The 13966-nt window shown below is 40.0% G+C and overlaps 1 protein-coding gene across 1 annotated transcript in view; it reads right to left on the bottom strand.

Annotated features, from left to right (window-relative positions):
- IL7 (interleukin 7) overlaps positions 1-13289 on the bottom strand; it is a 45065-nt gene extending 31776 nt beyond the window's left edge. Inside the window, exons 1-2 of the mRNA XM_055318416.1 lie at positions 12941-13289; positions 6813-6946 (exon numbers count right to left, since the gene is read on the bottom strand). Coding sequence (XP_055174391.1) covers positions 6813-6946; positions 12941-12950 — 144 coding nt within the window. The 5' untranslated portion in view covers positions 12951-13289. The remainder of the gene's footprint in view (positions 1-6812; positions 6947-12940) is intronic.
- Positions 13290-13966: the final 677 nt, after the last annotated feature.

Raw genomic sequence — 13966 nt, 5'->3', positions numbered from 1 at the left:
TAATAGAACAGAAAGACTTGCCTGTCAAAAGATAACTTCTCTTGTTAAATTGCAACTGATTCAGTCATACTGCTAAATTATATACCCAGGACTCCTGTTTTATCTTCCAGCATAACTTGATATAAGAAGAACTAATTTAAGATTTGGCCAATTTAAATCTTTCCTTTATTAATTACAGCTAAACATATTTAGACATTTATATATATATATATATATATATATATATATATGTAATGTTTGACAAGAATTTTTTTGGGTTTTTTTTTAAATTTTTGTTTATTTATGATAGTCACACACAGAGAGAGAGAGGCAGAGACACAGGCAGAGGGAGTAGCAGGCTCCATGCATCGGGAGCCCGACGTGGGATTCGATCCCGGGTCTCCAGGATTGCGCCCTGGGCCAAAGGCAGGCGCCAAACCGCTGAGCCACCCAGGGATCCCAAGAATTTGATCATTTGTCAGCAAACCAATGAAACGCACGATCAAAGTTGATAGGTATTAGGTAAGAGATATTTTAGTGTTAAAGAGTTTTTGTTTTTGTTTTTTTAAAGATTTATTATTTATGATAGACATAGAGAGAGAGAGAGGCAGAGACACAGGAGGAGGGAGAAGCAGGCTCCATGCCAGGAGACTGACGTGGGCCTCGATCCCGGGACTCCAGGATCACGAAGAGTTTTTGAAAAGGAGAGAAAGTGTAATAGATTTGAATTTTGGGACAATAACTCAAATGCCAGCAAGAGGACAGATGCACATAGTGAGATCCGCCAGGAACACCATGGAGGCTATGAAAGTGATTCAGTGATGTCTGATGACTATCTGAACTGAAACTATAGTAGTGGAAGTCAATAGAGTGAATGACTTGGCAGGTGTTAAGCAAGGATACTGATCTTTAGGATTTGGTGATGGATGAGATGAAGGAGCAAAGGTGCCAAGAATGATTCCAAGCTTTCAGCATTGAGAGACTGGGCAAATGAAAATGTTGTTACCTAAGACAGCGAATATGGATGCAAGAACAGATGAAAAGTGATGATAATTAGTTCTCTATTATGTATGATGTACCAGTACAGTACCTCTGGGTAAAGATTCCTTATTGCTATCTAAATTAAACGGTGCTTAAGTTTATGAAAGGCGTGTAAAGTTTATGACAGGCGTGTAGACCTGAAGGTCATCAATGCAAAGACAAAAGTTGAATCTGTGAAGGCCGCTTGAATAAATATGCAGACAGAGTTAAGGACATTGAAAACTGTAAAAGCTAATTATAACCTACTCATCATTGGATTTTATAATTTAATAACTTATAATAAAGTTATAACTAGACCGAGTCATTCCTAGAAAGTATTTGGCCATCTCTTGCAGCCTTTATATTTTTAATCAGCCTCTGTTCTGGTGACTAAGAGTTATGTAATTCAACCATATAAGTCACATTTAGGCAAAATAATTTTTTATGGAAAAAAACCATTATATAATATCCCAAACTAGTTCATATTGAATATCAGAAAGGTTCCTGACATTTGATTCATAACAAATTTCCAAAGAAACAGATGTTCAAGAAAAGAAACTTCTAGCCTATTTGAAACAAGTTCTGGGTTCTCATGAACTTATGGTGTTGATCTTAAATTCATGTATTATTTATCAAATATTATTATTATAATTCATATTGTCATTATGAAAAACTACCATATATATATATATATATATATATATATATATATATATATATATGCTCTGTTGAACATTCTGTGGGATACAAAGATAAATCAAGCATAAACTGTCCTTAAGATACTAATGGACTAGTATGGGGAAATAAGACATAAACCTAGGTAAGTAGAAGGAGTATAGGGTTAAGAATCACAGACAATTTAAAAATAAAATTAAGAAAATCCAATTTACAACAGCATCAAAGACACATAAGATACTTAGGAATACATTTAACCAAAAGAATTCAAAGTTTATAGTCTGAAAAACACAAAATATTTGTTAGAAGAAATTTAAAAAGATCTGAATAAATGTAAAAAATCCCATGTTCATGTGTTCATGGATCAGAAGCATTGTTATGCATTGTTGAAAAGATAATACCCCTCCATTTATCTACAGGTACAACAAATTTCCTATTAGAATCCCAACTGACTTCTTCCTAAGAACTGGAAGCTGATTCTAAAATTCATATGAAATGGCAAGGGACCTGAAATAGTGAAAAAAATTAGCAGTGCTTTACCCTGTTTTTCCTCATAATAATGAGCATATTTTCTAGAATTTGATTTCCAGTATTACCACTTGCCAGCTAGGTGGTCTCAGTTTCCTCATTTCATAGAGTTGTTGTAGGAATTACATAAGTTAATACATGGAATGTGTTCACAAAAGCATTGGCCCATTGTACACCTTGATTTTGTCCTAGTTATTATTATCATCATCATCTCATAGGGTATTGTGAAGCTCAAAAAAGATAATGTATGTGAAACTTTTTTTTAAAGATTTTATTTATTTATGAGAGACTCATACAGAGAGAGGCAGAGACACAGGCAGAGAGAGAGAGGTAGGCTCCATGCCTAGAGAGCCCGATGCAGGACTTGATCCCGGGTCTCCAGGATCACACCCTGGCCCGAAGGCAGACGCTCAACCACTGAGGCACCCAGCCTTCCCTATGTGAAACTTTTTGTAATGCACTGCTATTGTCACTTTGTATTATAGTGGCATGTGTATCCAGCGCCCTTATAGAGTATAGAAGAAGATCGACTATTAATTTTTTAGTGGCCTACATTGCACATAATAAATACTCAAAAATTAATATTTTAATTAAATGGTACCTTTATGATCAAATTACTATGGACTTTTGGTTTTGCTGAGAATAAAGTCTAAATATCATTGCATCAAGACCACTCTCAATCTTGCTATAAAGTATAGATCCACTTATGTCTTCTATTCTATCACTGGTCTTGAAAATGGAGTCACAATGGACAATCCACTGCCAAGTATGCGAGGAAAACTTTAGAATTCTATCTACATGTAGTGTTTATCTGATCTTTCGTGAATTCTCTTGTTTTATATATCTTTTTTAATGTATGAAAAAATACTATGAAATACTCTAATATGTAAATAAATGCTTCATGTATATTGGAAGTGCAGGCTCACAAAATTTTTACTGAAGAGTATACTGTCAGAAGCCTGGAGATCAGAGTACTATCCTGCAACATGGTCTCCCTCCTAGCGCCAAGCCAATCTGTTCAGCTTCTCCTAGAACACAGCTTATATCTTTCTGTTCCCAAATCTAGTCTGCAACCAGTCTGTTTCAGATGACAGTATGGCAGCTACTCCTTTTCATGCTGCAACTTACATACTTCACACCAAAACTTAACCATCACTAAATAAAAGCTTCTTTAAAGAAGGGTCTATACCTAGTCTGTCATATCTACCCTGAAGCCCCACCACTTCACCACACAAAAGGGTTTTCTGTGATAACAGGCTCCGAACAGATGTTTGCTTCATGCATAAACGAACACAGATATTGCTATCAAGAGTCAGGAGAGTGTGCTGGTTAACAGCAGAGGCTCATATATATCCAGGTTCCGCCACTTATAAACTGGCCAGCCACAAGCCTCGGATTCTTCCTCTGAAATAAAAGTAATAAGAGTACCTCTCTTGTAGGCATACTGTGAAAGTCTATTTGGCTAGCACCTAAAACAAAGCAAGCACTTCATAGATATTAGCATTCCGATTGTCTCCCTGAGACTCAAACACAATAATGTCTGTAAAGCATCTAGTACATGCGAAATGAATAAGTGAATGAAATTTTCTCTGCTAGTCATTTTGATATGAATAATTCTTTGTGACTTCTCCTTCCTCGTTACTTATCCTCTCAACTTTCTTGAGATTATCATAACACTTTTCACTTGGATTAGTTCATATACTCTTCCTCCCATACTCTTCGATGTCTTGTGAATAGTCTCTTAAGAAGAATAGCCATGTTTTGCTTTGTTTTTTTTTAAAGATTTATGTATGTATGTATGTATGTATTTATTTATTTATTTATTTATTTATTTATTTATTTGACAGAGACAGAAGGAATGAGAGTGGAAATGGAGACAGAGGGAGAAGGAGAGGGAGTTGAGCAGGCTCTGGGCTTGTTCTCACAACACTGAGATCAGGACCTGAGCCGAAACCAAGAGTCGGCCACTCAACCAACTGTGCTACCCAAGTGCCCCTCTTTTGCTTTGTCAAAGCAGTATCATTGTTACTGCTGTTGTTCTTGTTGTTGCCGTGCATTTTAATGAGAGAAACTACTCTACATTTCCATAAAAAATGTGCTATGAATCTGGTAGACAAAACTCTCCTTTTGGATTGCCAATAGCATTTTTTTTGCAGTTTTACACACATTTATAAATATAATAGGATTAATTTTAGTTGATTCCTTTCACAGATAATAAAATTAAATAAAAGCATTATCTTGACTCAAAAACATTAACTTAGTAGCATTAATTAATGCAGAAAATGTCAAAGGTCAAAACTTCATGAAATGCAAAACCAGATAATTATCATTTAATGTACACTTCTCTCCTTGTCAATGGGCAAAATCAGGGACCTCTATGGTCCCTGTGCTGTATTATCTTGAATTTCCCACATCTTTTCAAGAGGTAGAACAGTGAATTTCCCAAAAAGTCATGTCACTTCAGTATAAGTATGTGGAAAAGATGATAGTGGAATGGCAGAAGGGGACAAATTAGATCATTTCCTTCATCTTATGAACATTTGAGAGGGTTTTCCTTTGCCACTTGGGCCTTCAAGAATTATCTTTTAAATATTTAAATCAACACATCCCATTATGTTGGTTCAATTCTTAAATGCTAAAAAAATTATTTTTGTTGGTGACATAATTGTGTAGAAAATCCCAAATGGTCAACAACAACACCTCTTGGAACTAATAAGTAATTATAGTAAAGTTTCAGGATACAAGGTTAATATACAAAACAAAAGTCAATTGCTTACCTTTGTATCTGCAATGAACAACTGGAATTGAAATTCAAAACACTACGATAGCACCCTAGGTACAGATTTAAGAAAATGTAAAATGTAAACATGGGATACCTGGGTGGCTCAGTGGTTGAGCATCTGCCTTTGGCTCAGGTTGTGATCTCCAGGGTCGTGGGATCGAGTCCCAAATCAGTCTCCCCACAGAGCCTGCTTCTCCCTCTCCCTATATCTCTGCCTCTTTCTCTGTGTCTCTCATGAATAAATAAATAAAATCTTTTTTTTTAAAAAAAAGATACTGTAAACAGGCTCTATATAAGGAAAAATATTAAACAGATGAAAGAAGCCAACGAAAGATCTAAACAAATGAAAAAGATATTTCACTATAAAAAGACTTAATAGTTAAGATGTCAGCTTAAACATGAATTCAGATACCTCACTGATCAAGATATACAGATGGCAATAAAGTATACGAAAAGATGTTCAACTTCTGAAGACATTAGGGAATTGTGGATTAAAACAATAAGATGCCATGACACACCTATTAGAATGGCTAAAATTCAAAATACGGACAACACCAAATACTGGTGAGAATGTGAGGCATTGGGGTGGGGGGTGTCTCATCCACTACTGGTGAAAATGCAAAATGGTATGGTCATTTTGGAAGACACTTTGACAGTTTTATATAAAACTGAACATAGTCTTACCATATGATCCTGCAATCACTTTCCTAGATATTTATCCAAATGAGTTGAAAATGTATATCCATACAGAATCCTGCACATGAAAGCTTATAGAAGCTTTATTCATAATTGCCAAAAATGAGAAACAACCGAGACATGTCCTTCAATCAGTGAATGGAAAAAAAAACTGTTTTCCATCCATTCAGTGGAATCTTATTCAGCAATAAAAGAAATGAGCTATTAAGCCCATTTTTAAGCTATTAAAAAAATCATGGAGGAACCTTAAATATACATTGCCAAGTGAAAGAATCCAGTCTAAAAAAGCTACATCCTGCATGATTCCAACTATGTGACATTCTAGAAAGTAAAAACTATAGAGTCCATAAACAGATTGGTTAAATAAGCGGACCACAAAGGATTTTTAAGGGCAGTGAAACTATTCTGTATGACACTGTAAAGGTGGATACATAACACTGCATTTGTTAAAATCCATAGAACTACATAACACAAAAGATGAACCCTGACGTCAACTATGGATCTTAATTAATAATATTGTATCAATATTGGTTCATCAGTTTAATAAATGTACCACACAAATGCAAGATGTTAATAACAGGGGAAATTGTACAGAGGAAGAGTGGCTATACAATAATTCTCTATTTTCTGCTTAACATTTCTGTGAACTTAAGACTGCTCTAAAATACAAAATATATTGTAAAAAATGTCCACAGTAAATTAAAAAATTAATTTACAGCAAATTATATACATACATGTGTATAAAATTCCTATATAATATATATACATATACAAGCATTCAGATGAAATAACTACACATCTCTTTTCATGATAGTTTTTCTTAATGTGTATTCTGCTATTTTCCCTCTCTACAGGGACTGTCAGCAGGAAGTGAGGAAATGCAGGTAGTTATGCTAAATTATGCTTTCAAGAAATGTGGTAGTGAAGGGGAACTAAGCTGAAATGGATAGTTGTGGGAATCTGAAGACTAAAGAATGACTTTAAAAGGATATAAATGATGCCGGCTATAAAAATATGTAGTTAGTAGCTTATTAAATGTTGCTCCTTAGTTTTTTCACTTTCTTTCAAGGAATATAGATGGATATTTGAATATGAAACTGTTAGAATGTGAGGAAAACAAACAAGCACATACCAAGTCATTGATGCTGATCATTAGAACGTGCTGATACTCTCTGCCGTCTTTGCCTTCAATATCACAATCAGAAGATGCTACTGGCAACAGAACAAGGATCAGGGGAGGAATTCCAAAGATATACCTAAAAGAAACTAAATTGAACAGTGAGTAAGAATAAGCTGAATTTTGTAAGTCACATTATATTATATACTTCGTGTTGTTTCAATTGGCCTGATGATTTATTCCTAACAATATTTTTAAATGGATCTCAGCTTTAGGATAGTGTGGAAAGAACCCTAAAATCCAGCATTATGGAACAACCAAAGTAGGATGGCATTTTAGAGTTTAGATTTCTTCCACCTTTTTATTTAAAAATTATTCTTCGGAAAAGCACCATACAGGTGTGAGGAAAGCAGAGTCTCTCTGCCTCTGAAAAACACTCTAGGGCATAAATCAGTTTATTCAATTTTGGTTTATGTAGAACATTTCTACAAGAAAAGGCATCTACAGGTAAACAGGTAAATTACAGATAAAAGAAAGTTACCAATTTTTGAAATTTTATCGTTTATGGCATGTATATTTGCGTAAATCTTGATTATTGTCCAAGTACCCAGCCTCTTCCTAGAAGCAGCATTGCACATTTATTTCCATGGTACTGTACTATGATTACATTCTTTCTTTTTAATGATGGACCTGAAAGGGTTTACCCTTCCCAGAACTGCCAAAGGCGACATTTGGCAAAGGTGCCAAAGGTGACATTTACATTTTGACACTTTATCTTTTCAGTATATTCTTTGTTTCTGGAGTGCCCAGAGACCCATATTTTCTACAACACAGCTGTCCTGCTTCTTGACATGTTAGAAAAACCCATTAAATAAATTTATTCATTAGTTAACATCCTGTTAACTAATGATTTATTTCTGTTTTTGATAAGCCTTCCTAGACAGGAGCAATTGTCTAATCAGAAGGAATGAAATCATAAATGGTATCATTGGGGCAGTAATAATGCACTGATGGAAAGCCAGCTATTCCCAGAGACATTAAAATGTGGTTATTAGAGAGACTTATTTCTTCATAAGTCTGCCAAAATGTCGTTTACATCTTTCTGCAAACTCTTGAGTTACGTTGACAATGTATTTCCTTTTAATTTCCCATATAAAGTTTAACTGTACTTGATGAGTATAAGACATTTCACATGTATATCTTTTCTGATTAGGACTACAAACAATACTCTTTGGAACCCAAGGAGCTAATATTGTGACATATGTCAAAGTTCCTAAGAACATTATCACCTATTGTATCACTATGTGTCGTATACAAATCAATAGTACTCCCCAATAAATGATGTGCTATTTGTGCCGCATATTTTGACAAATAGAGAAAGTAGCTTTAATAGCAGGTATGAGAATAAATATGAATCCTACATCTCATCTTCATATATCACAGATACTTGACAAGGTAAGAGGAACAAAATGAGACATGGAATTGATTCACAGCTCTGCCACTGAGTGTCTTCTATATGCATACCAGCAGAATTCACTTAGGAAATTAATAATGGTGATGATGATAGTTATGTTCAAGTACCTGTCATGTGCCTAGCACTTTGTTGCCTTATAGTTATCTGTAAAGATGAAAAGAGTCCTACAAATTAATCTCTCAAAAGAACCCAGAGAGTAGGTGCTAGGTCTGGATTCTAACCTAAGTTTACTGTCTCACCAGGATTTGATCAGAAATGGCCATAATCTTTTGATAACATGTAATTATGTTAGTTCTCTGAATGAAACCACTTCTAGGTAATATTACATAGCTCTGCCTTTCTCGTGTACTACTGTTCCTTCATCCTGAAGATTCTCAGTCAATAGTCAATTGCTATTTATTTACTAGATCCTGACTTTGTAATTAGATTGGTATAGACTGCATAGATCCAAACTTCACTTTTTGTCTTCCTACAGGTGTCCAAAAGGTACACTTTGGAAAGAGTAGACAAGAAGTTGTACAACATATAACTTGAAATGAGTTTTAAGGGGAATATAATAAAATGATTAAATACTAGAATGAAAAAAGGGACATTTTTACTATTCTACATAAATATTATTTTAAAGGTCCACCTTTTAGGTTTTGACAAAGGAGTTTATTTTCTACTGCAGCTGTTGTGTCCTCTTCACCCCAATTTTCAGCAATTAGTGCTCCTCAAGTTCATATTGACCCATTTATTCACTGAACAGCATTTACCGGTGCTTTCAATGATGGTTTAGTAGAAAAAGTTAATCTTTTTTTTTTAAAGGTTTTATTTATTTATTCATGAGAGACAGAGAGAGAGAAGAGAGAGAGAGAGAGAGAGGCACAGGAACAGGCAGAGGGAGAAGCAGGCTCCATGCAGTGAATCCAATGTGGGACTCAATCCTGAGAACCCAGGATCACACCCTGAGCCAAAGGTAGACGCTTAACCATTAAGCCACCCAGGTGTCCCAACTTGATCTTTTTTAAATGTATTACAACTAGTTTCTCAGTTCTGAAACATAATTTGCCTTAGGGCGCCTAGGTGGCTCATTCAGTTAAGCATATGACTCTTGATTTTGGCTCAGGTCATGATCTCACAGTGTCGTGAGATAGATCAGGCTCTGAATGTGGAGCCTGCTTGGGATTCTCTTTCTCCCCCTTCCTCTGCCTCTCCCCCCTCTTGTGTGCTCTCTCTAAATAAAAAAATGAAATTCTTTTAAAATTCTTTTAAAAAATGAAACATAATTTGCTTTGTCTGTAAGAGCGTCTTGTGTTGCCACTATTGTTAAATAGGTTAGCTCCAGATGGACTAGGGCAATATAAAACACAGAAGGTTGGAGGATGGAGACTTGGGGTTTTTGTCTTGGTATATGACAAGGAGCCATATGACAATGGGTGGTGTGACTGAGTGAATGAGTGACGGTGTCCTTTAAGCTTCATTTGACTGATCTGTAAAATAAAAACTTTAGACTAAATGCTCTTAATGTCCCTTTCAACTTTCAAGCACCTAAATTCTAAGAATCTCCCTGGCCATCCCAATAAAATATTTCTTTAGACTTTAAATCACCTCTTGGATAATACTGCAAACATACCCAGGACTTCAGACATACATCTTGCAGGTTCTCGCTTCTCAAATCAACAACTGCAGTTTAGTCTGCAATTGAAATCTTTTCTCCACACCATATTAATATTGCCTAGTTTGAGCATGCTTTTGACATTGTTGTCACAATAGGAAAAAAAAACTCTGCTTTTATTCCCTTTTGTTTTGTTTCAGATTATGCATAGACACTTGCCCCTTCCCTGACCCTGAACTTTTCTGTAGGTTGCAGAAAAGACAAACCATAAGGAATAATGCAAGGCAAGCTTGGGCTTGTGGAATTTTGTCTTTAGATTTCCTGAAGGGATTGAAAGTGGAGAATTTGTTTTCAGTAGGGAATTTGGTTAAACCAGAAAGATGGCTGTCTAAAAAATTCTTGCTGGTTTTTAATTTAAGCCAAATAATACACTCAATCCTCAAATGCATCAGTTATGGGGTCAAAGTGAACATAAATAAATTAGTTTCTACAGTCTAACAAATCCAATCTTTCATCATTTTAAGGACCCCTAAGTGCTTACTGAATATCCATTATAAACATTTCATAGACCCATTTTCACTGGGAATTAAAAAAAATACTCAAGAGACACTCAGGATGGAACAGAACACATTATCTGAATATATGCGACTTGGCTTTAATACAAACAACTGGCACAAGCAAATTGGTGCATAAAGAAAAAGAAAGTTAATAAGCAGAAAACAACCATAGGTTGTATGGAAGTCGCTCCTTAAGGTTACAAACATAAATTTGATTATCCTCATATAAAGAAATCTAGTATCTGCCACAATCAATAGTAATACTGCACTGTAAACTCTCCACAAATCCCATGATAAACACTTAAAGACATTTCTGCAGCCATCCTATGATATTGCATACAATATTTCACTTAATCTTACAACCACTTCACGAGATAAGTACTACCCATTATTCACAGTTCTGCAAATAGAGAATCTAAGGAACAAAGAAAGAGACTTTCCCCATATATAATATGTATAGTAAGAGACAGGTTAAAAAGTTTAGAAAGTCAGCTTTTAGCCACTGAGCTGCAGTGCTTCCTCCAAAAACAATTGTGTGTGTGTGTGTGTGTGCACGGAGTCAAAGGAATGTACAAAAACCCATCTTTTTTCCACATGAACTTTGCTAAGGTGCTTCCTGGCCAAGCTCTGAAACACTGCACCATACATACACTCATTTCAGAAAAGCAGATACTAAATATTTGCTCTTACTACACCAGGTTATGTGTCATAGGTAAGATCAGAAAAAATAATCTCGTGTGCATAAGTGTGAGTGCGACATATAAATTGTTCCTAGACAATAGCTTTTTCCATTTTTATTGAAGATACTGAAACACTTATGTGGTACCATGTGTGACTTTCCTTTGTACCTGTTCAGCCTTTCTCATCTTTCTCAGTGCCCTGTTCTTCCTACCATTCCATTTTTAGTCCTCAAATATGATTAAATTACCTAAACTAGATAGCACCCTTGAGTACCACCTAGTAGGGCCTCAGCTCCTTCAACTCTCCAAAGCAGCAGCAAAGAAAAAGTTGAGAGAGGAACTCTATCCTTAAGCTTCTTGTGAAATCTCTTGGAACAAAATGCAAAAGCCACACGTTGTAATCATTATTATCCAAAGTGGAGACTTCAAATATTTTGCTTGCTAATAACAACTTTCGGTAAATGAGTTACATAGATACACTTCAAGAAATAAAGCTCTTTGTTAATGCACACCCGAGCTTCCCTTTTCCTTCCTTCCTTCCTTCCTTCCTTCCTTCCTTCCTTCCTTCCTTCCTTCCTTCCTTCCTTCCTTTCCTTTCCTTCTTCTTCTTCTCCTTCCTTCCTTCCTTCCTTCCTTCCTTCCTTCCTTCCTCTTCCTTCTTTTCTTTTCTTTTCTTTCTTTTTTACCTCTTCACTCAAATCGGAGATGATGCAGGAATTAGAAGCAAGAGCTACAGGGAAAGAACGAAACGCAGGAGATCCATGGCATCGTGAGGCTGATGGGGACACACCTAACCTCCAATTCTGTAGTAAGCTACTGGAGGGCCCCCATAGCCAATCCTTTTCCATAACTGTCTTCCATCCTCTACCCACCCCACCCCACCCCACCCCACCCCACTGCCATTATGTCGCCGCTGACCTAGTACTTCTGGGCGATGCCAATTCAAGATCCTTTACTAACTATGAGAGAGGAAAGGCTCTTTTGAGCTAACGGTGTCGCCTAGAAAGCGCACGGCCGGGGCGTGAGAGGGAAGAGCCCCGTGCTCCCTCCTCCCGCACCCTCCTCCACCCGTCCTGTCTCTTTTTTTTTTCTTTTTGCTTGAGGAAGTATCTGGTATAAGACAGTCCAGTCCCGCTCCGCAGTGCGCCCCCGCAGCTCCCGTGCTCCCTTCCTCGCCTCCCCTCGCCGTGGCCCCGCGCCCCCCGCGCCCCGCGCCCCTCCTACCCCGGGTCCCGGGTCCGCACGGACGCAGCACCCTAGCGCGCGGCGCGGCTCTAGAGCTCAGCCTTAAGCGTGTTGAACCCGGCCTCCGCCACGGGGCACCCGCAGCGGGGAAACCACCCCAAACCCCCAAACTCGTCTCCCTCGGCGCCAGCCCGGGGCACCAGGTACGGCCCCCGGTCGGAAACTCCCAGCCTCCCCGAGGGGGCGAAGCGGGGTTCCCCAGAGACCCGTCCCCCCCCCACCTCCACCCCACCCCGGGCTTAAAAGCGCGTCCCGTGGGAGCTTCGCTTTCACTTCTGTCGACAGGAGGGACCCCCCGGGCGCAGGTACCTGGCCCCGCCCCGGGCGCCGCGAGCGCTGGGGCGCAGGGGCTGCGGGCGGCCGCCGCCGAGCGGCGCGGAGGCTGCAGCGCTCGGAGCCCCCGCGGGGGCTGCGCCGCCGGGGCAGGTGGCTGCGGGCCCGGGCTCGGGGCGCGGCGGCGCCTGCGGGGGGGAGCGCCCGCGCCCGCGCCCTCGGCGGGTCCAAAGTGCGAGGCCGGGCTGTGCCCGCGCGCGCCCGGGGCCGCGTCCCCGAGGCCCCCGGCCGGCTGCGCCCGGGAGCGGAGCGCTTACCATGGAACATGGTCTGCGGGAGGCGGGCGAGGTCATGATGACCGCCACTGCAGCAGGAGCACGCTCTCACCGCCCATGGTCGCCGCCGGGGCCCTGGCGCCCCGCGGAGTTGCTGGGAGTGGGCGCCGGCTCGGGCGCTCTCTGCCGCCGGGTCCTCTCAGCCTCGCCGCGCCTGCTGCTTCATCCATCCCCAGGGGGGCGGCACACACCACGGCCCGGCTCCGCGCTCTGCCTTTCCCATAACTTCCGTACGATCCGGCCGGCAACGTACTTTCAGTTTCTACTTTGCGCTGGGTCTGCAGGTTCGGTCTCCGGGTTCACCACCCGCAGCCCCGGGGGTGCCTGCACCGCCCCCACCTCTCTTGCGCACCTGCGCGCTCCCCGGGCTCTCCCTGCGCACCTGAACCGGCACCAGAGGAGGGCGCGAGTTTCCAAAGCGCCACGGGGGGGAAAGGAGCCGGCCTTGTGAATGGGGACTATTCCGGGCGAGAGACTTTCCAAATGACCTCTAACCGTCTTGGCGAAGCCGGGCGCCTTGGGATCTAGAAGCACTGGTTGCCGATCTGTCCGCGGAAGCCACAAACGTGTTGGGTGAAAGCCGGGCGATTGCAAGCCTACGCCACCAAGGAGGCGTCACAGCTCTCGCCACGGATGTAGTGGACGATGCCAAGCGCCTTGAGAGAGAGAGAGAGAGAGAGAGAGAGAGAGAGAAGGGGAAGTAAAGAAAGATTAAAAGGGTCACGCCCTCAGCCCCTCAACCTCAGTAATCAGTCTCTTTCTGCCCTGTGTTTTGTAGATGCACCTGCCCAGGTGAGACCTCAAAGAAAAGTAATCCTGTGGGTGCATCAAATCTGGTGAGTGGAATCCAGAAATCAAAGCCCACGTTAGGGGGAGGAATTGGAGACTGACTCGAATAAAGAGTTCACAACCATGACTCCCATCTATGCATTTATCTGCATTGGCCAATGAAGTCGTACTAGACGTTTTTGCTGTGTTTTACTGAGGAGTTATTTTTTTTTCCCCTAA

Source organism: Nyctereutes procyonoides, unplaced genomic scaffold (genome assembly GCF_905146905.1).
Source record: "Nyctereutes procyonoides isolate TBG_1078 unplaced genomic scaffold, NYPRO_anot_genome, whole genome shotgun sequence".
Taxonomy (NCBI): domain Eukaryota; kingdom Metazoa; phylum Chordata; class Mammalia; order Carnivora; family Canidae; genus Nyctereutes; species Nyctereutes procyonoides.
The sequence above is the reverse complement of the archived record's forward strand: the minus strand, read 5'-3'. Positions and strand labels throughout refer to the sequence as shown.